This window comes from Cervus canadensis, chromosome X (assembly GCF_019320065.1).
Source record: "Cervus canadensis isolate Bull #8, Minnesota chromosome X, ASM1932006v1, whole genome shotgun sequence".
Taxonomy (NCBI): Eukaryota; Metazoa; Chordata; class Mammalia; order Artiodactyla; family Cervidae; genus Cervus; species Cervus canadensis.
Genome location: NC_057419.1, coordinates 23,287,516 through 23,310,699, shown reverse-complemented (window position 1 = coordinate 23,310,699; position 23,184 = coordinate 23,287,516). Strand labels below are relative to the sequence as shown.

General features: G+C 35.1%; 1 protein-coding gene across 4 annotated transcripts in view; it reads left to right on the top strand.

Annotated features, from left to right (window-relative positions):
* RPS6KA3 (ribosomal protein S6 kinase A3) overlaps positions 1–23,184 on the top strand; it is a 102,229-nt gene that overhangs the window by 63,010 nt on the left and 16,035 nt on the right. For all 4 annotated transcript variants that reach the window (XM_043457537.1, XM_043457538.1, XM_043457539.1 and 1 more), the window contains 12 exons: positions 2,898–2,978; positions 3,712–3,791; positions 4,387–4,493; positions 6,996–7,033; positions 7,265–7,407; positions 7,585–7,655; positions 14,881–14,969; positions 15,156–15,220; positions 15,303–15,405; positions 18,114–18,238; positions 20,188–20,313; positions 22,340–22,429. In XM_043457537.1, coding sequence (XP_043313472.1) covers positions 2,898–2,978; positions 3,712–3,791; positions 4,387–4,493; positions 6,996–7,033; positions 7,265–7,407; positions 7,585–7,655; positions 14,881–14,969; positions 15,156–15,220; positions 15,303–15,405; positions 18,114–18,238; positions 20,188–20,313; positions 22,340–22,429 — 1,118 coding nt within the window. The remainder of the gene's footprint in view (positions 1–2,897; positions 2,979–3,711; positions 3,792–4,386; positions 4,494–6,995; positions 7,034–7,264; positions 7,408–7,584; positions 7,656–14,880; positions 14,970–15,155; positions 15,221–15,302; positions 15,406–18,113; positions 18,239–20,187; positions 20,314–22,339; positions 22,430–23,184) is intronic.

Here is a 23,184-nt window from a genome sequence, read left to right as displayed (position 1 = left end):
AAAGTAATCTGCGGGCCTAAAAGGTTTTGTAAACTATTGATTAAAGCATTTGCTTAAATGTAATTCTAGACACACAAATGGCATTTCTTCTTATTTGTTCTCATGTTCAAGTTAAGTAAAGTTTAAAATCTAATAACTAGTATGTAATAAAAATTATTCCAGAGGAATGTAGTTGCTTTGCCAACATGAGTCAGTATTAACAACTTCTATTTCAGGATTTAGAGTTTAACCAATATAAAATTAGTGGTTCTTCTGAACCACTAATATCCTAATCAAAATTTTTGATGGTAGGATGATTTATATTTGTCACTACGTCTTTATATACATAAAAGAAACCAGATTAGAACTATTGTACAGACCTGTCTCCAACAAAAGGAAGGAATTCTTTAGTGAGTGAATCTTACTGTTCATTTTGAACTAAACAAGGTCTCATCAATGTTGCTTGTAAGGAAACTATCTGACAAGATAATCATAATAGAAAGAAAACCATCTGGTTCTAGCCTCTTATTTTATACAGGAGGCAGAAATTCCCTGAACAAAGGATTTTACCAGGGTAACTCATCTAGTTATTAGCATGGCCACTAAACTATAGCTCTTAACTCCCAAGTAATTTTTTTATAGCAGTAGAATCATAGAAGAGTGATATACAGTAAATATATTGATAGGTATTTTTGATGCTTACTGAGCAGAAGAGTGATTTTTATTTTTTTTATATTTTAATTACATCTATAAATCAACAAATAAAATAGCCCAATATAAAATGCATAAGATATTTGAATAGGTATCTATAAAAGGATATATGTGAATGGACAATAAACATGAAAATGTGCTCACCATGACTAGTCATCAGGGAAATTAAATTACAACAAGCACTTCTGAGCAGAGGAGTGATTTTTAAATAATAAGCTTTGTATAATTACTGAAAGAGATAGAAATTTGAAATCTAGCTTTAAAGTAACCAGAACATAATCCAAGATTGTATGGGTAGTAAATGAAAAAGGGCAGTTTGGGGCTAGAGTGGAATAGAATTGTCAGCAGACCTAGGTGATGAACCTCATTCACATAAATAGTAGAAAGGGCCTCTTGGACATGAGGCACCAGAGTAGTAGTGGTAAGACAAAATAATGAAATCAGAGATTGATAACTGAATTTGATATATCAACAAAGCAAGTCAGGTAAAAAAGCTGTATTGATATCAAAGCAATTGATTCCTTTTCTGGTTTTGCATATTTTTAGTCACTGGCACCAAAATTTCCCATTTGGAGGTAGAAAACTGTTAGAATGGCAAATGTAGGATTTTTTTAAGCCTTGTTTATTTTTTCCAGAGGGCTTATATCTGAGTTTTAAATATCAGTAGTCACCTTTAATTGACAAGGAAATCAACTCTCTGTTCCCACCCCTGCCCCCCCAAAAGACTCGCCCATTCTTTCTATTTAATCTTTGGCATAACCATGCAGTCTCTTTGGCCTGAAAAATAGAAGTTATGTGTGATTTGTCCTTACTGCACAAGAGAAAAAAAAACTTTAATGATCATTTTCAACTCTTACATCCATTCAGCTACCAACAAGAGTACTTATCAGATGATTAGTCATCAGTTTACTTGTCTCATTCCCACCAGATTATGAGCTTCTTGAAGATTATTTTATTTGTATCTCACAGTACCTGGCACACAGAGTTTGCTCAGGAAATGTTTTGTTGGTAAAAGAGATCTTTGCCCACATACAGGGTCAAATGTAAATTCATCCTGGCATTCCAAATTGTCAGGAATCTGAATCCTCCCTACTTCACATCCTCCCCCACCCCTTCCTTCTCCCCCTTCCCCTTCCTTCCGGCCCTCACCCCTCCACCTACACCCCCACCACCAGTTTCAACACTTATTAGATTCCTTCTTGCTCATCATGCATGCCTCCATGTCCTTGTTTGCACTGGTACTCTATACCTGGACTTTTCTTCTCTGTGTCCAATCCTTCTTGCCCATCTAAATTCTACTGTGAGAGTCCTAAACACCTCTTCACTCTAGCCTTCCTGTGCAAGTAAAACTCATCTTTCTCTTTTCTGAATTCTTGTACTTCTTACTGGTGGTAATACCTCATTTTATTGCTTTATCATATCCATGGCACTATAACTTTATCATATACATGGTGCTATAATTGAATATCTCTTATATCAGGCTCTGGGATATACAAACCTTATCTCAAATGGTCACACAGCCCCCAAAGATACAGTGATGTTATATCCATTTTATAGATGAAAGGTAATAAAGGCACAGAGATTTTAAGTAACTTGCTCTAGATAAAACAGATCGGTATCCAGATTTTTCTAATTCCAAAAATCTTTACTCTTTTAGCTGCACCACAGTATCTCCTCTCAGTATCTCTGCTCTCCTGCCCCCCTTAAAATATACCTTTTGGGGTATATCTGTCCTTCACCTTGTCTGCCACATATTTTAGATGCTTAATGAATATTTGTTGACTTGAGTTGATATGGTTGATAGGGAGAGGTGTTTAAACCTATTTCATATCTTTGTGTTTTATTATTTCATTAGCATGCCATTTTTTTTAAGTTGCTTCTTTTTTGGCCAATTTTCATAACTTTGATCAAAAATCTGATGGTAAAGCCAACATCTAATATGTTCTCTATTTTTTTAATGTAGAACACAGGTTTTATAAATATATTCAACTTTTTCTGGTAATATAATTTAGTTAAAAAATGAGTTAATGTTGAAAATTTAAGAGTAATGAATAGTTTTATTTATACATATAATTTTATTTCTATGTGAATTCACACTTTTATACATATAAGCAAAATTTTATTTAATGTAGTCACCAAAGAGATTTTATTTCAAAGATTGTCTCTGGAAGCTATTGCAGTATAGCCATATGTACAATATTTTATAGTTCGAGACCGTGTTCGGACAAAAATGGAACGTGACATCTTGGTAGAAGTTAACCATCCTTTTATCGTCAAGTTGCATTATGGTAAGTTATGAACAACCTCCTACTTCATCCTTTTACCTCATTCTCCCACTCCGTGATTGCATGCAGATATACAAATGTATATAAATATTTACTTGTATATATTCATATATGTCTAGTAGATACATATAGTAAGTCATGGAAATTGAACCATTACTTCTTAGATAAATTTTAAAAGCTTTTATTGCATTTAGCTTCATGTTTCTTTTAAACATTATAGTTTCTGAGTAATAGCCATAGGAATGGGTGGTAATAATCATTTTTAAATTATAATAATTATAATAATGTGCCAATATTTTAGCCTAACTTAAAAGCAAGAAAAATCCCTAATATAGACATCCTGATGTTATTATGTGTAATTAAAGCTAACCAGTCCACATTTTTTTTGTAGTTAAGTGACATGGTTTTTGTATTTTGTTTCATGGTTAAGTAAGTCTTTTCTGTTAGGAATTTCTCTTACTGACCACATGTTTTAGAACTATTGTATTCTTGAGAGACTATTGCCTGAATAAAATCTAACAAATGTTCTAGTGGTTCCATAATAAGGAACACTGCATTTAACATTTCTACATGAAAACTAAGAGGCATTGGTGATTAACTTGTAAATAAAAATTAGTTTAGATCTATGATATAGTCATTATTGCTAAAATAGTGTTTATTTGTGAATGAGTTGACCTAATGTGAGCCCCCAAAATTAAACTGTGAATTAAATGGAAATTTTTATTTCTTGTTTCAGCTTTTCAAACTGAAGGGAAGTTGTATCTTATATTGGACTTTCTCAGGGGAGGAGATTTGTTTACACGCTTATCCAAAGAGGTATATAGTTAATCTCTATTTTAAATCTATTTATATGCATCCTGTTTTAAGTAAAGCTTTGTTATGTTTCAATATTACGCTCATCATATTTTCTCAAGTGGCACACAATTCTTGCATTGAAGAATCAGAGCCAAAAAGAGTTATTTTCCTAACTTTCAAATTTATTCTGAAGGTAGATTTTAAATTGATAGACTGTCTTTTGTCCTGCTTCTTTTAGTTTTAGGTTTTTCAGAAGCAATAATATATCAACAAATATCCTTGAACAATCAGTAGTGGAAATTCAGCATGCATTGTAAAGATCAGTTTTCATTTCTAAGATTTTATTATGGTGGGGCAACAGTGGCACAATCTGAATATAGTTATTACTTAACAAAATGTAAAATTATTTCACGCACTGTGCATATTTAGCATTTAGTAAGTCATTAATTGGCTGGTGTAATCATCTTTGCAAATATCTTCCATAAGTGAATTATAGAAGAAACTACATCTAATTAGCATATTTATAACTTTTAATATTTAAATTGTAGGATGGAACTTTAAACAAAAATAGTAAACACCAAAAGAAAATAAAGACAGAAAAATTATTTTATTTTAGGTGATGTTCACAGAAGAAGATGTCAAATTCTACTTGGCTGAACTTGCACTTGCTTTAGACCATCTACACAGCCTGGGAATAATCTATAGAGACTTAAAACCAGAAAAGTAAGGAATCATGCTGCTAAGTTTAATACAGTGTAATGTAATTATTTAAGTGGTAAAACAAAATAATGTTATTTCATAGAACTACCACAGACATCGAGTTAGAGTGCCTGTGCTTCACATTTCTGCTAACCCTCTGTATTCTCATACTTTTAAATTTCTGTTAATCAAAATATCTGTTCACGTTATCTTGTTTTCATTTACATTCAAATCTATTCTCATAGATTTATTGGCAATTTGTCTTTTTGTGTGATTTTTCTGTTCATTGCCTTTGCTAGTTTTTACTTTGGAGCATTATTTTTTTCTCATTGATTTGTAAGAGACCATTCTTTATAAGCTAAGATTTTACCATTTGACATATATTGTAGATATGCTTTTCTAGCTTATTTTAAAATTTTATATTATTTTAACCTACACAAGTATTTTTTTCTCAGGTCTACAAATCTTTTGGGATCTCTTCTATGGCTTCTATTCTTAGGAGCCATAATTCTCTAATTTAGCTAAATTCATGAGAATTTTCTAATTCTCATTATCAGATTTTTTTCTTCTACTTTCATGGTTTCTTTTTTTTTTTTTTTTGCATTACTTTTATAGTAGTGGTTACCAAGAAACTAATATTTAAAAAATTGCACACAGTTCTATGCTTTAATTTGTCAGTGTTTACTGTCTACCACTTTGAGCAAGAAAGGGTTTTTTCCCATCCTTTTTTTTTAAGGATATAAACAAGAACCTTGTTCTATCAAGTATTTTTAAAAATAGTTTTATTGAGATGTAGTCCACATACTCCAGTGTTCACGGCAGCATTATTTACATTTGCCAAGATATGGAAGAAACCTAACTGTCGACCAATAGATGAATGATAAAAAAGATGTGTGCATTTCTCAGCCATAAAAAAACAAAATTTTGCCATTTGCAACAGCGTGGATGGACTTGGAGGGCAAGTCCCTATGATGAAAAGGACATCTTTTTAGGGTGTTAGTTCTTAGAAGGTCTTGCAAGTCTTCATAGAACTATCAGCTTTTTTGGCATTAGGTTGAGGCATAGACTTATATTACTGTGTTGTTGAATGGTTTGCCTTGGAAACGAACCAAGGTCATTCTGTCATTTTTGAAATTGCACCCAAGTACTACATTTCAGACTTTTATTGACTATGAGGGCTACTCCATTTCTGCTAAGGGATTCTTGCCCACAGTAGTAGATATAATGGTCATCTGAATTAAAATCACCCACTGCCGTCCGTTTCAGTTCACTGATTCCTAATATGTCGATGTTCACTCTTGCCATCTCCTGCTTGACCACATCCAATTTACCTTGATTCATGGACCTAGCACTCCAGTTTCCTATGCAGTATTGTTCTTTACAAGCATCAGACTACTTTCACCACCTGACACATCACGGCTGAGCATTGTTTCCACTTTGCCCCAACCCCTCCATTCTTTCTGGAGCTATTTTTCTGATTCTTCATAGTATGTTGGACACCTACTGACCTCGGCACTGACCTTTCAGTGTCATATCATATTGCCTTTTCATACTGTCCATGATTCTTGAGGCAAGAATGCTGGAGTGGTTTGCCATTCCCTTCTCCAGTGGACCACGTTTTGTCAGAACTCTCTGCCATGACCTGTCTGTCCTGGGTGGCCCTTCACAGCATGGCTCATAACTTCATTGAGATCCATGTGATTTTTTTAGTTAGCTTTCTGTTATTTATCATAACCCATACTCAAGAGCACAATAAATACTCTTTATTTTTCCAAGTTTGATTATCTCTGCCTTCCTTGCATGTAAATCTTTTATGATCTTCATTGCCCTTGAGAAGGAATCCAAAGTCTTTGGCATGCTGTATTGGCCCTTTACAGACTGGTCTCATTCATGCAGTGTACATTTCTTATCTGTGCTCTACCAGACACTGAGCTACAAGATGAATAAGGTCAAAGTCTCAAGGAGCTCTCAGTTTACTGAAAAAGAAAACACTGGGTAATACCAATATACACAATAAAAGGATGAATCAAAGAAAAGCAAAGAGTGTGAGGAAGGTGTGCTGAAGAGAAGAGGATTGTGTAAGTTGTGTCAGAAAAAAAGCTAGGAAGGAATGACTAAGTCAGATGCTTTTTAAAAGACCAAGAAAATGACAACACATTTGGCTTAAATTTCCAGACCCTTTGTCTATTGTTCAAGCACTAGGGAGTTTAGTTAGGCTACCTATGCACAAAGGCACTAGAAAGAGCAACTTACAGGAATAGGTTTTAGTTCCTTTCCTCCTAGTTCTCAAGTGTCCCTGGCTCTTTAATACAAGTTTATATCACTTTGTCTTTGGGATTTGTTATATGTATGTGTCCAAAAGGATAGTTTTTCTCCTCCTTTTCCTTTGCCTTCTTATTCGCAGTCTAAAGCAATGTTTTGGAATGACTATAGTGGTCTGATGCTTAACAAAGTAATTTCAGTTTTAGCTTCTAAAAATCTCTCTTTAGTGGTTTGGAAAGATTTTCTGACTTTGTTGTCTTTCAGCATTCTTCTTGATGAAGAAGGTCATATCAAGTTAACAGGTAAAAATCCTCATTTTGTTAAAATAGTCTCTCCTGCTCTATATAATTTCCTTTAAGGTTGATCATGATGTAAATATTAAGTAACATATTGTGTTAAAAACTTGAAGTAGAATTTTTAAGTAATTAATGTAAATATTGGAACTATTAATGTGAACTTTGAAAGTCAACGTTTGAACTTTGTATGTGCAAATTATTGTAGGGTATTTATGAAGTTGGTGTTTATTTTCTCAGACTTTGGCCTAAGTAAAGAGTCTATTGACCATGAAAAGAAAGCATATTCTTTTTGTGGAACTGTGGAATACATGGCTCCAGAAGTAGTTAATCGTCGAGGTCATACTCAGAGTGCAGACTGGTGGTCTTTCGGTGTGTTAATGGTAAGGTTTGAGATTTTTTTTGTATTTTTTTGAAAAGTTCAGTAGTGACTATAGTAGAAATATGTCATTTATTTTATTCTATAGCAATTTTAGAAGATTTGATTGTGATTAAAACAATCCTTTTTGTCTTTTTGATAAGATTTTATACTTACTAATACCTCTCATTTTTCTTTGTAGTTTGAGATGCTCACTGGTACACTACCTTTCCAAGGAAAAGATCGAAAAGAAACAATGACTATGATTCTTAAGTAAGTACACCTTGAGTGTGTATGTTTTGATGAGATTTAAAAATCAGTGCTTCACACTAAAAAATGAGATTTTAGAGTGTTAGATATAGTACAATAAGTAACTAAGAAATTTATTGATATTATGATATTCATATTATGTGGTTGAAATATGAACAAACCCATATAATTATCTTCATGCTAATATTGAAAGCTTTACCTTTGAGATTTGGAATATGACAAATATACCCATTATTCTGCTTCTGTTCACATTGTTCTGCAGGTACTAGCAAGTACAGTAAGGCAACCAAAAGAAGTGCAGTTTAAGATTTAGAAAGAAGAAATAAAATTGTCATTGAGAATTCCCTGGCCGTCTAGTGGTTAGAACTTCAGACTTCCACTGGCAGGGACCCAGGTTTGATCCCTGGTCGGGGAACTAAGATTCTATAAGCCATATAACATGGCATGGCCAAAAAAAGAAAAAAATGTCATTTAGTTAAAATGATTGTGTCCATAGAAAATACAAATCTTCATATAAATCCTTGGTATTAATAAGAGCTTGGTAGAGTTGCTGAATAAAGGGTCAATAAATAAAATCTATTTCATGATTGAATACTAGTGACAGAAAATGTAATTTTTTTAAAAAGATTCTGTTTACGATAGTATAAAAAATATCAAACCTAGAAATAAATCTAGAAGTTATTAAGAACTCAATGCAGAGAACTTAGAAAATGTATCAAGGTACTTCTTGCACATTGAGAAACCAGTACTCAGATAGTCATAGCAACATTACTTATAATAGCCAAAAGTTAGAAATTAGATTGTTAACAGAAGAATGGACTAATAAATTATGGTAAGTTCATACAATGGAATACAACAGGGATTGACTATCTATAAATATTTTAGACTTTGTAGGCCGCACACAGTCTCTATCAGATATTTGTATTGTTTATTCTCTCTTTCTAACACTTTTAAAATGTAAAAACCATTTGTAGCTCAAAAGCCATACAAAAATAGGCTGAAGCTTTTTGCCCATGGGTGTAGTGTGCCATCCAGGAAAGAAAATTAACAAACCACGGTTATATACAACTTGGGTAACCTCACAAGAATGTTGAACAAAAGCAATTCAGATACAAAGAATGAATACTACATAGATGGTTCTATTTATAAAGTTTTAAAAGCAGACAAACTAAAACATAGTTTTTAGGGTCCATATTTAGATGGCAAAAGCCTGTGGCAGAATAAGGAAAGTAGTTACATTGGATGAGTGGTTCTGGAAATCTTATATTTCTTTGTCAGATGACTGTTCACTTTGTGGTCAGTCACTGAGCTGTGTACTTTGGTTTGGGGTTTTTGTTTTGTTTTTTGCACTTTATGTTATCCTTATAATAAAAAAAAAAAAAAACGTTAAAAAGTATTTGCTATGTAAACAAATGTTCACTGAACCTTCATCACTCTTATCTACTCTGGCCCCTTCCTTTCAGCTAATACTCACACTCTAGTGTTGAAAAAATCAAACCATTTCTTTGACTTGGCCTTTTTTTCAAGTTTCTGCAGCATCTTCCTGCATTCTTTCGATACAATGCCTCTTTTTTTTTTTATTATTAGTTGGAGGCTAATTACTTCACAACATTTCAGTGGGTTTTGTCATACATTGATATGAATCAGCCATAGAGTTACACGTATTCCCCATCCCGATCCCCCCTCCCACCACCCTCTCCACCCGTGTCGGGCCTGGTGCACTGGGAAGATACAATGCCTCTTTAAAGAGTAGTCTATGCTTTTTGTTACCTTTTTGGCTGTTTTAATCATAACCATAGCCTGTTTGTTGTTTACTTCTACCACCCTGTTGAAACGTCTCTCACTATAGTCATCAGTAATTTCCTGATTGCTCAAATTAGTGACAGATTGTTTGAAAGGTGACTCTTTGTATCATTTGTTCCCACAGTTCATTCAGTAGATGATTGAGGTCTTGCTATATATATGTACTTAGGATGCAATGTGAAACAAGACTGACAGGATCTTCTGTCATCTCACAGAGTTTGCATTCTAGTGGGGGAAACAAAGGAATTACTCTAAACAAATAAATATAATTTACTATAGTAATAGGAGCAGTGGGGATAATAAGCCAGGGTACTCTTGAAGTGTGAGGGCAGGAGTCATTTTAGGTGGGATAGTTAAGGAACGTCTCTCTGAGGAATATTTGACCCTGCTGGCCTCCTCCTCCCCACTTAGTTTTTCCTACTTTTATCTGTTGCTCCCACCTCTCTAACCATTCCTGTTTTGGTCTCTTTTGTTTGACTATACCTTCTCTGCCTGCCTTTGCAAAAATAGAATAATACAGTGGAGATACATATACAAATCAAGAGTCATCAAGATTTTGCTGCATTTGCTTTGTCTAGTCTTTTCTTTTTTTTTTCTTCTTTCCTGAGATATTCCAAGCATTCCATGTCATTTCTCAGCTGCTTCAGTTTGCGTGGTAATAGTCATCTAATATCAATCCTTAACCAGATCTTTCAGGTTTTCTCCAAAACTGTGTCCCAGATCAAGTTTGCACCTTTCCTTTGGTTATATTTCTTAAGCTTCTGTTCATTTAGAACAGGGTACTCCTGTTTTTCCCCTGCCATTTACTTGTAGAAATTATGTCACTTTTATATCATTTCACTTTCTAAATTTATCTTGTCAAAAGATAAGACCACTTCTCAGTATCTGAAACAAAAAGTATAAGGGTGGTTCTGTTGCTTACTATAGTAAGGGAAAGCGATGGTGGTCCAGCAGCATCTCTCCAAGCATAGTAGACCACTGTTCTTATATAGGGTTTGGAGGAAGGGTGGAGTTCAAGAACTGGCAGGTTTTCAGGGCCTTAAGTGAGTTGACATCATCTGTAAGAGTGTAGTTCCTTGGGTGGGACTGTTGGTACTCAGGTCTGGTTATTGGAGTTAGTTCATTCTTGTTTGGCTAATTTTCACAGATGAACAGCAGTTATTGAATGGTTGGTTTGCAAGAACAAAAAGGAAAGGCTGTTCATCTAGGCAAATCATCTTTGATCAATTGACTGGTTCTGGTGACTTGTTACCATGGTTACATAACAATTAGTCTTTTCCCAGGAATGTGGATGTTTCTTAAATTCTCTTTGTGGTGTTTTTTCACTTACTCCTTTATCCCATTTTTGATTAAACTTTTTTGGCAAGATTATTTCCATAACTTGTGCTTTTGCACCCTATTACATCATATCAAGAGACTTACAACACTGTGTTGCACCACTATATGTGATAAATTCTTGTGATTATAGCTGATCCCTCCGTTGTTAAGTTCCATGTCAGGCTTTCATCTAATAGTTCATCCATTGATAATCATTACTTGAAACAGTTATTTTATTAGGGACTTTAAATGGTGTATTTTCTGTTATTGTTATTTTTTCATTTATTAGCTGGTGTTTTCCGAAATTATAAACTTTTCTTCATCAGCTAGGGTTATTTAGTTATCTTGAAATTAGATTCAAACAAATGCAAAATAAATATTTGATTCTTTTCTTAATTATTTCCAATTGTCACAGCCCTAGTTACTTCCAGTGGGGGTGATGTCCATTGTGAGTTGGGTTTTTATGCTACTTTTGACTTTTTCTTTTTCCTTTTTTTTAAAAACTATAACAAGCTCATGGGATTTAATAATCTGTTTGATTCAGCCAGTTGCAGTCATTACTTTTAATGCCTAAATTGTTCTTTTCCTGAACACCTTTTAAATGTTCTCGTTCCCCAGGGTTCCATCTCTGATATGCTTTTCTTTCCCTCTGGACTCACTTTCCTGGATATCAATCTTTCCAATAACTATTAAATATTTTAATTACTCCCAAGTCACTCTTTCTTAATTTACCAGACACCAAACCTGTATTTCCATTTACTCACCTGCATGTCTCACCCAAAACAAACGACATGCATGACTTAACATTTTTAGCTAAATTTATCTTTGTTCGCTGTTCTGTTCCTATTCTTGTATTCCCAATTAGCATTTCCATGCACCCTATTTCCCAAGCCAGAAACCTAGAAATCATTCTTAATTTCTTCCTCTTGCACTCACAGGTATTCACTAAATTCACTCTCAGAAATATTTCACTCTCCCAACCTTTCCTCTGTATTGTACTGCTTATAGCTCTCAGATCTCCTACCCATGGTGATCTCCTACCCACACTATAGGGTCAAGCTTCTAAGTAGAAAGCCCACTGCCCACCACCTTTTACCACTCAAGATCATTCTGTACTTCCCTTGGCATTATCTTCTTGAAAATAAGTATGGTCTGTTAGTCCACTGTTTAAAGATCTCTACTATATTCGTGTTACCCAACACGGTGGTGTTTCCCCTTGTTTCAGTTGTTTAACATAACCCTAATTATATAAGATGTTAATAGGTATTGTCTGAAAAAGCGATGCTAAAAACAAATGTTTAGAAAAATACTGACTTCTTAACTCACACTTATCAACCTTTCGTATACAACATATTTTATGTCTCCTGCATGGGGTATAATAGATGAGATTCCACAAGCTCATTGGATCATGAAATATTTTGTTGTTATTGCTTAGTGTCTAGAGAAATTAATGTTATTTAGTAAAGTATTGAAGGAATACTGACCAAATGAATAGATTCTCAACCTTTAATTGCACTTAAGGCCTTTTACAATCTCCCATATTAAAATAAATATCCCCTACGGTTCCCTTGAGCTTCCCTGGTGGCTTAGTGGTAAAGAATCCACCTACCAAACAGGAGACATGGGTTTTATCCATGAGTTGGGAAGATCCTCTAGAGAAAGAAATGGCAACCCACTCCAGTATTCTTGCCTGGGAAGTCCTATGGACAGTAGAGCCTGGCGGGCTATAGTCCGTGGGGTCACAGAAGAGTCGGACATGGCTGAGAGACTGAGCATGCACACATGTTCTCTTAGCGCTCTTCACATGTGCCCTTCTGGGTTTGCCTCTTAATGTACAAGGGTTATCTATACCCATCTTCGTCACTGACCATTGGGGGCTGTCTTTATGTGTATGCTCAGCTCTAAGCAGTGTCTAGCACACAGTAGCTTCAATAACAACTCACTGAATAATAAATGGATCTATTTCTGAAATAGACATTTCTCTACTAGCCATTTTGTCCATCTCTGTTATTATTTTCATACTTATAGGATCATTGGTTTCCTTAATTTGTAGGTTGAGAAAAAGAATAAAATTATATATTAGAGCTGAAACAGACCTTCAAGCTCATCCAAGCTAGTGGTTTTCAGACTGTACCACAGACATCTTAGATGTTCCACAGACCCCTTTCCCACCAGCTCCTCTTCCTTGCAGGGCTGTTAAAGGGAATGGAAGGAAAAAATAGGTATATGGAAACACATGTTCTCTTAGCAGTTTTAAATGTTGGATTTCTTAAATTCCTTTTGAGAAAGAGTTCCAAGTCTACCATTTGGCAACCATTAATCTAACATCCATATCCCCTTGCTTATGAAGAAGTGGTAACAGGCTCAGGGTGATTGGCTTTCCCAAAGTCACAGAGATCTTAGTAACAGATCCAGATGATCTTACTTTTACAGTAGTGCTTTTTTAAAAACTTCTGAAAAGTGAAAAAGTTCATTACAAGATTTGGGGCTAACATTCTATTATGTTTTCACACAAAAACCTTGACCGAAATATTCATAGCAGCTTTATTCGTGATACCCCAAACTGGACACAATCTAGATGTCTGTTAACAGGTGAATAGACAAACTGTGGCGTGTCCTTGTCATGGAATACTACTTGGCAATAAAAAGGAATGAACTAATAATACAACAGCTTGGATGGATCTCAAGGAAATTATGCTGCATGAAAAATGTTACATACTATATGGTTCCATTTTACATGGCGTTCTTAAAATGATGAATTTATAGAAATGGAGAATAGATTATGGTTTCCAGAGTTTAGGAATCAGGGAAGGAGGGAGGTGGGTAGGGTTATAAAGGAGGCACTTGAAGGATCCTGGTTGTTCAGTACCTTTGCTTTGGTGGTGGCTACAGGAGCTTAGAAATGTGATAAAATGTTATAGAACTTCAACTCACACCTGTAAGAATGGCTGTCATCAAAAAGTCTGCAGATAACACATACTGGATGGGACTTCTCTGGTGGCCCAGTGGTTAAGACTTCACAATTTCATTGCCAGGGGCCCAAGTTCAATCCCTGGTCAGGGAACTAAAATTTCACAAGCCGCACAAAGCAACCAAATAAAAGTGTGTTGGAGAGTATGTGGAGAAAGAGGAACCCTTATACACTCTTGGTGGGAACATAAATTAGTGCAGCCACTATGGAAACAGTAGGGAGGTTCTTCAAAAAACTAAAATTAGAACTACCATATGATCCAGCAGTTCCACTCCTGGGCATATATCTGGAAAAAATGAAAACACTAATTCAAAAAGATATATGCACCCCAGTGTTCATAGCAGCACTGTTTACAATAGCCAAGACATGGAAGCAACCCAGATCCCCCATTAACAGATGATTGGATTAAGGAGATTTGGTGTGCGCACGCACATGCACACACACACACAAAATGGTTAGCCATAAAATAGAAAGAAATTCTGCCATTTGCAGCAACATGGATATGCTAAGTGAGACAGAGAGAGGCAAATACTGTATGATATCATTTATATGTGGAATCAAAAAATAATGCAAATGAATGTATATGTAAAACAGAAACAGACTCACAGACACAGAAAACACACAGTTACCAAAGAGATGAAGCAGGAGGGACAAATTAGGGGTATGGGATTAACAGATACAAACCAGTATGTATAAAATAGATAAGCAGCAAGGATATACTATATAGCACAGGAAATTATGGCCATTATCTCATAATAACTGAAAGTGGAATACAGTCTGCAGAAATACTGAATCACTATGCTGTACACCTAAAAATAGTATAAGGTAAATCAATTCCAGTTTTTAAAATGACATAGAACTAAACACACAGGCAAATAAGTGCAATAAAAATTGGAGACATCTGAATGAGATCAGTGGATTCTATCGATGTCAATATCCTGGTTGTGATATCGCAGTATAGTTTTATAAGATGTTACTATTGGGGGAAATTGGGTAAATGGTACATAGGATCTCTCTGTATTATGTCTTACAACGGAGTTTGAATCCACAATTATCTTATAAATAAAAGTTCATTTTAAAAATAAAATACAGATACCTCCAAAAAATAAAATGTTATTATATGGATTTATTATTTAGAGCCAAACTTGGGATGCCACAGTTTTTGAGCCCAGAAGCCCAGAGTCTTTTACGAATGCTTTTCAAACGAAATCCTGCAAACAGATTAGGTAAAATTCTTAATTTGTTTCTCTTTTGTGTTTAGTGATGTTTGTTTTCTAGAGGGTGGATGGGTATTTGTACTGTGGAATTATGAAGTAGTAGGGCAGGTGTTAAAAGTGAAGACTAAATAAGCATTGTATATCTATCCTTGAAATAAAATTGCTATTTAATCAAAGCTAATTAATTTTTGATAGGTGCAGGACCAGATGGAGTTGAAGAAATTAAAAGACATTCATTTTTCTCAACTATAGACTGGAATGTAAGTATCAAATGAAAACTTGCTTGAAATATATATTTTTAATAATTAACACATGACTAAGGCTCTCTTTTTCTCCCTCCAGAAACTGTATAGAAGAGAAATTCATCCACCTTTTAAACCTGCAACTGGCAGGCCTGAAGATACTTTCTATTTTGATCCTGAGTTTACTGCAAAAACTCCCAAAGGTAAGGAGAAAATGTGAAAACCCAAATATAAGACAATCTATATATTTTTTCTTGTTCAATCAGAAAAGCTTATCTAATATAAATCTTTATGCTGTCCTCATTTCTCCCCTTCATACAATATCCCTGCTGCAATAACTAGATCATTATTAAATCCTTTATAGCATGTTATAGAAATTAAGGTCCTTGTTAAATCTTTTAGCAAATTATGTTGTGCCTTATACAGATTTGAAAACATCATTTGGTTGTGCATTTATTTACTTGTAGCTATGTTCACATGAAGTACTCTAGCATAAATAGTGCTCGTGGAAATACTTGTAAAGTTCAAATCCCAAACATAGCTTAAACTTTATGTGAGGTGTGATAACTTCAAAATGATTCATATCCTGTATTGCTACTGCTACTGCTAAGTCACGTCAGTCGTGTCCGACTCTGTGTGACCCCATAGATGGCAGCCCAACAGGCTCCTCTGTCCCTGGGATTCTCCAGGCAAGAACACTGGAGTGGGTTGCCATTCCCTTCTCCAATGCGTGAAAGTGAAAAGTGAAAGTGAAGTCTCTCAGTCCGAGTCTTAGCGACCCCATGGACTGCAGCCTACCAGGCTCCTCCATCCACGGGATTCTCCAGGCAAGAGTACTGGAGTGGGTTGCCATTGCCTTCTCCATATCCTGTATTAGGATATCCTAAAATTACTGTTGTAACTGTTATAGAGAAGTGATCTTTTGAATGGTAAGCTATATTTCATTAATTTATATGTGCATTATACATAATGGTGTGTTTTGCACTTTAATATTCTCTTATTTAGGTGTATTAAATCCCAGGTTTATCACTGACAAGTAAATAAATAGAAAATGTACTTGTGTGTATCATTTAAATCTGGCTATAAAGCTTTACAGCCAAAAAGCCTGACAGTCTATAATATTAGCATTGAAGGGTGTTTATTTTTATAAGGCAGTCTTAGAAATTTGGATTAATACATGAATAGAATTTTATCAAATGCATAGGCAATGATATGCATAGAATTGATGATACACAGAAGTATTTTACTTTGCTTTCTTAATACAAGTTATTTTGATAGAGGGAAAATCTTAGAATAGAGCAGCTCTGTTTTATGTTCTGCCCAGATAGGTTCTCTTAGCAGACGTCTTCAGTATAGTGGGGCTTCCCTGATAGCTCAGTTGGTAAAGAATCTGCCTACAATGCAGGAGACCCTGGTTCGATTCCTGGGTTGGGAAGATCCACTGCAGAAAGGATAGGTTACCCACTCCAGTATTCTTGGGCTTCCCTGGTGGCTCAGCTGGTAAAGAATCCTCCCACAATGCAGGAGACCTGGGTTTGATCCCTGGGTTGGGAAAATCCCCTGGAGAAGGGAAAGACTATCCACTCCAGTATTCTGGCCTGGAGAATTCCATGGACTGTATAGTCCATGGGGTTGCAAAGAGTTGGATACAACTGAGCAACTTTCACTTTCAGTATGATACTGCCACATTAATGTAAAATTCACTAAATATATATTGCTGAAGATATCAAGCTGATATTAAAAAGAATTTTATGTGGAGTTGATGTTTAAGTAGATATACTTGTTTTTTGCTTGCCTGTAGCCTTTAGAGTATGTTTATAAATATTAGTATGCCTAGTTGGGTTTTTATATTTATGAATAACACATTTATTATGCTTTTATTATTTCTTTTTATAGTGAACATTAGGTATATTGTGAAAGTATTTTTCTGTTTTTGTTAATGCCAATAGATTCCACAGAAATAGTTTGAATAAGTATACATGTAAATGTCATAAAATACATTTTAAGGACTGCATACCATGATTGTCCTAGGATATATATATATATATATATACATTTGATATTTTATATATTTAGTAATTTTAACTGGAGTTTAGATTTCTAGATTCTGACGTTATATCTTGAGACCACTGGACTAAATTTTGTTTCTCCTAAATTATCTGTAGATGAACCTTGTATCTCCCTGTAACCAGGAGCTATAGTATTGTTAGGTTATTATTTAGAGCTGGACTATCCAATATGGGCTTCCCTGGTGACTCAGAGGGTAAAGCATCTGCCTGCAATGCAGGAGACCTGGGTTCGATCCCTGGATTGGGAAGATCCCCTGGAGAAGGAAATGGCAATCCACTCTGGCCTGGAGAATCCCATGGACAGAGGAGCCTGGTAGGCTCCAGTCCATGGAGTTGCAAAGAGTCGGACATGACTGAGCAACTTCACTCACTCTCACTCACTCATCTAATATGGTAGCCAGTAGCAATATGTGGCTATTTAAATTAATTAAAATTAAAAACTGTTTCTTAGTCACACTAATCACATCTCAAATTCTCAGTAGCTGCGTGTGGCTAGAGGCTACCATATTGGGCAGTGCAGATAAAGAAAATTTCCCACTGTAGGAAATTCTCTGGGACAGTGCTAGTATAGAATAACAGTAACCCAGTAATTTATTCATTTAGTATATTCTTCAAATGAATTAGCTATTTTCTGGGCTCTAAGGGACTAAGATGTCCTAGTTGTGATGGCAGTAAGCCATCAGGACAGTTCTGATACAGTGACTCACTGAGTTATCCTGAAAGCACTGAATACCTGAGAAGTGGAGTTCCAGAATAAGTGAGAAAGGTCATAATGTGGACAGTTCTTCCCTTAATTACCTTTCAAAGCAGTTGCCTTCATAGTAATTTATTATTATTTTCAGATTCACCTGGCATTCCACCTAGTGCTAATGCTCATCAGCTTTTTCGGGGGTTTAGTTTTGTTGCTATTACCTCAGATGATGAAAGCCAAGCTATGCAGACAGTTGGTGTGCATTCAATTGTTCAGGTAAGTGAATGTCTAAGTAATTTTAAATTTGAAATGTTGTAAGATATAGTTCACTGTGTGAATAATTATGTTAGATTTGATCTGCTGACTTTAAGTGAGCAGCTTAAAATGCATTGTATATCATTGGCCCTTAGAAATTTCTTTCATATGCCTTTGAAAAGGTTGCATGTGCCAAAATCCTGGATACCTATCTGACTTGAAAGTGAAATTCTAAGAGAGTTGAGATCGATATCACTGTCTTGTCTCTCTTTTCTCCTGTGCCTCAGAATGTTTATCAGGCCTTGTTTGTTTCATCCTCTGTCTCTATTAGATCAGATACGATGAGCTGAGGTCTCCTGTTTCACTGATGTTTTATAACAGGGGTCAGCTGACTTTTTCTATAAGGAATAGATGATAAATATTTGAGGATTTGTAGGCTATATGGATCTCTACTGCGACTATTCAACTCTGCCATTGTAGCACAAAAGCAGCCATAGAGTGTCCATAAATGAATCAACATGGCTGTGTGCCAATAAAACTATATTTAGAAAAACTAGCTGTAAACCAGATTTGGGCCATAGACCATAGTTTGCCAACCTCTGACATAGGAGTAGATAAGAAATAAAAATGAACTTAAACTTTAAGTTTTCCAGGTTTGTGTCTTTATTCTTTTGGAGCCTGCATTGTCATTAGGAACAAATGCCTGTGGATGCTGCCTTAGGGTGCCCCCTACTTCCCTTTTCCCCTCTGTTGATCAGTGCAGGAGAAAAAGAAGTTATAGAAGCAGGTTTCTGAGTGACTGTGAGAGTGTGTGTCTGTGTGTGTGTAACAGGAAACTGCACTACTAAATTAAATATTATTAGAGGAACACAAGTAGTTCAAACCATTAGATTTTCTTTCTTCCCATCCTAGTATCATTGAAAGATAAATTTAATTCATCTTCCTAATCATAGAGGGAACTAGATACATCTTTTGAAACATTGAGCTCTTTTTAGGGTATAATTAGTGCTTGAATTTGCCTGATGATTAAATTGCTTTTGCACTTAAGTTTTTTTTTTCCACAAGTCAGTCCTCTTGCTTTCCGCTTTCTAGAAAATCAATTTAAACACTGTTTTTTTTTTTTTAACAAAGTTCATGTTTAAATAGTCTGTCCCTTTTACTATGGCAGGCATGTGATGTATGGTAAGTGTCTAAGTCAAAACTTCTGTACATAACATAGAAATCATAAACATTTTTTCTGTAGAATTCAAGTTTTAACCTATAGGCATGCTGAGGGGTGTCTTCAATACTATAGGCAAGAGCAGAACAACTCCCCTCAGTCTGTTTGTAGAACTAGTAATTTGCTGTTCATAATCCTACCCCTTATTACTAGTCCTCAAGCCATTAGCAGCTTCTCTAGACAGAGTCATAATGAAGCTATGACTTGAGGGTAGAGAAAGGAGGGCATGGCTAGTGATAGTCCAAAGTGACAATAAAATAAGTATCACCTTCAGATATATTATTTTCTATAATCCTCACCTTCTGAGAATACACAAGTTCAAGGGTACATGGTCTACAAGTGGTGCATCTAAGACAAGAATCCAGATGTTCTAATTCTGAATCTTTCTGATCTTTTCTTCTACACCAGAGGTTTCAAACATCTCCCCATTTGCTTCAAAGACATGTAGCCATTTGGATAGTAGAATGGGTAATGATCACAGGCAAGACTGTCAAAAACCACGTAGCTCCGTGTTTTTTGTTCTACATATTCAGTTTTCTCTTTTTAACATAAGCTTTTTAAAAAGGAATATTTCTTGCTGTACATTTTATCATAGACACATCTGAAATACAAAGTTGTAGAAGAATGACTGCAGTTAACATTCACTCTTAATTTTACTAAATTCATTTACAGTGCATGCTGATGTTTCCCTATTACATAACATACCAAAGTCATTACAGAGCTCTTTATCAGCTTATAATTGTGTCTGTAGCAGTTGCACAGGAACAGTATCCAGTTTACTGATGGATATGAAGTAAAAGAAGATATTGGAGTTGGCTCCTACTCCGTTTGCAAGAGATGTATACATAAAGCCACAAACATGGAGTTTGCAGTGAAGGTAAGTGTTTTTAGATTTAAAATGCAATTCTAATACTTATAAGTAAGAAAAAGATCTGAAGGGATGTACATTAAGATATGAATAGTGGTAAATATTCGTAAATACTCAGTGAATAAAAGTGTGATGTTTTTATTTTATTTTGCTTTTTGTGTTTTTAAATTTTCCAAAATGCACACGTATTGCTTCTGTAATAATAGTTATTTAAGAAATAAAAAATAAATAAAATGTAACTCTAACAGTTCTTATTCATGCATGCTAGTACCAGTTAAAAATTACACTCTGCTTTGCTATGTGTGTCCTCTGTTATAAAAAGGTAAGGTAATTTAAATGTCTAACTAGTGATCTTCAGGATCTTAATCTGGAACCATAGATTCCCCTGTAAGCTCAAAAGATAAGGCAGCATACATACAGTTTGAGAAAGGTGGTACCAGTTTTCACCTGACCTGGTTTTTAGTATCATGCCTTTTATTCTCAGAAGTCCCCATTTATAGTCAAACTTTCAGGGAGTTCCTTGAAATTTTATGCTGGATTTTGTATGTGTCTATTTTTATGGCAAAAATATTGATACATCCTTCACATTTAAAAGGATCTGTGAACCAATAAAAGAAAAAGAACAAATGTCATAAAATATATCATCATTAGCTGTTTTAATTTAGTTAAGTGTCCTAAGACAATAAGGAATTTCTTAGCCAAAAATCAAGACACATGCCTCTATGAGGAAGTTTTGAGTCCAAACCCGGACTTCCCCAGTGGTCCAGTGGTTAAGATTCTGCCCTTCCACTACCAAGGGTACAGGTTCAATCCCTGGTCAGGGAACTAAGATCCTGCAAGCTGCATGGGTGTGATCAAATAAATAAATAAATAAAAGTAAATTTTTAAAATTAAAAAAAAAACCAAGCCTCCCAATGTGTTCTGGTTTTCACAAGACTAGTGCCAAATCATTTCCTTTGAGTTGGCATGTCTTTTCCCTGTATCCTTCCTCTTAATCATCCATCTGCCTGATTCCACACTATCATTTGCAGTTGCTCACAGTGAACACTTGTATGTTTGTCTTCCCCATTCTCCAAATAAAGAACTGTTTTCACAATAAGTCCATTTCAGATAGCAGGTTTGGCTCATATTAAGAGTTACAAGCTCTTTCCTAGGATGATGGAGCATTTGGGTATTTATTACATATGTTAATTACTAAGCTGTTTTAAAACTGAAAGTATGAAGATCACAAAATTTGTTTTAGACTACCTTTTGGATGAAATGAAAGCAAAACTTGTTGCCTTTTAAAAAATATAGTACTGCTTTAACAGATTAAAACATTTAGAGGAGTATTCTGAAGAAGCAGCTGACATAAAAGGGTTGGAAAGCTAAATTAGTATTTTAAAGGGCTTTATTATAATAATTAAACTTAATTCTAGCCAAGTAGAATTTCTAGGTATGGTATTCTGCTTAGCTTTCTGCCTAACTTCAAAAATAAGCTTGTTCTACTTAACTGTTAATTAATTTTTTATAAGTAGCTTACAGCTAATGGGATATTCCATTGAAGCATTTTATTTAAAAAAGTAAAGGTAATCCAATAACTGTATTGAATTACAATAAACAAACTCTGGTGGTGGTTTTAAAGATATATCTTGCTTTTCTTAATTATCTATATTGATAGAGGTTAGAAGTTAACTGAGTTCCCAAAGGTCTTAAGACATTTAAAAATGGAAGAAAGTTATGTTAACTGTGTTCTTGGTACCTTTTCTTGAGGCTTTTGAGCTTTTGTTAAATCCTAAACTTTTTACAAACTTAAACTAGACAGACCTGATGTGAATATGACTCAGGGCATAGGGTTTATGGCCTTACCATCTATATCAAGACCGGCATTCAAATTTTGATTAGACAATTTGGCCAGGTATTTGAGTAAAAATTGTTAATAAGTGGCTTATAAATACAGTGTTTACACAAAATAACACCTAAATCTGTAGCTGTAAATACTTGAAGTTTATACTGTATAGTTCATGAAATTTTATGATAAATATTTGCCTTTTAGATTATTGATAAAAGCAAGAGAGACCCTACAGAAGAAATTGAAATTCTTCTTCGTTATGGACAGCATCCAAACATTATTACTCTAAAGGATGTAAGTAGATTCTTTTAACATAGATCATTTGAATCAGTTGTCTAACTCGCATTTGGAATCATGTGTTAGACAAAGAACTCGATATAGTGAGCAAAAAAAAACAAGAGGACAACATACATAATTCAAGTTACAGAAAAAAATCATGTATATAGTTAATTTTTCTGCCTTTACTTTAAGAAGAAAAGTATTAATGATATTATTGCTCTTAACATCAGTATTTACTGGAACACTTAGGTATTAATTATATTCAGGTTGAACTAAGTCAGGCTCCGGCTGTGTGTGTGTGTGTGTGTGTGTGTGTCACTCAGTCGTGTCTGACTCTTTGCAACCCCATGGAGTGCAGCTCGCCAGGCTCCCCTGTCCATGGAATTCTCCAGGCAAGGTTACAAGGAATGAGTTGCCATTTCCTTCTCCAGGGGATCTTCCCAACCCAGAGATCAAACCCAGGTCTTCCTCGTCGTGGGCAGATTTTTCACCATCTGAGCCATAGGGGAGGCTCTGTAGGCTCCCCAAACTGTCTTCCATAGTACTGCCAGAGGGAGCTACCACTTCTGTGGAAGTAACCATGCTACTTTCCTGCCTGTAGTTCAGGCTGCCCATCACCTCTGGTCCCTGCCTCCCTCCGTCTATAGTGTTCACACTTCCTCACATACCCCATGCTCCAGCCATGCTCAAGTATGTACATTTTTTTTAATGTTTTCTTCTACTGCTCTTTCTTTTATATGATTCCCTCTGTTGGGAATACCGTTTCCCTT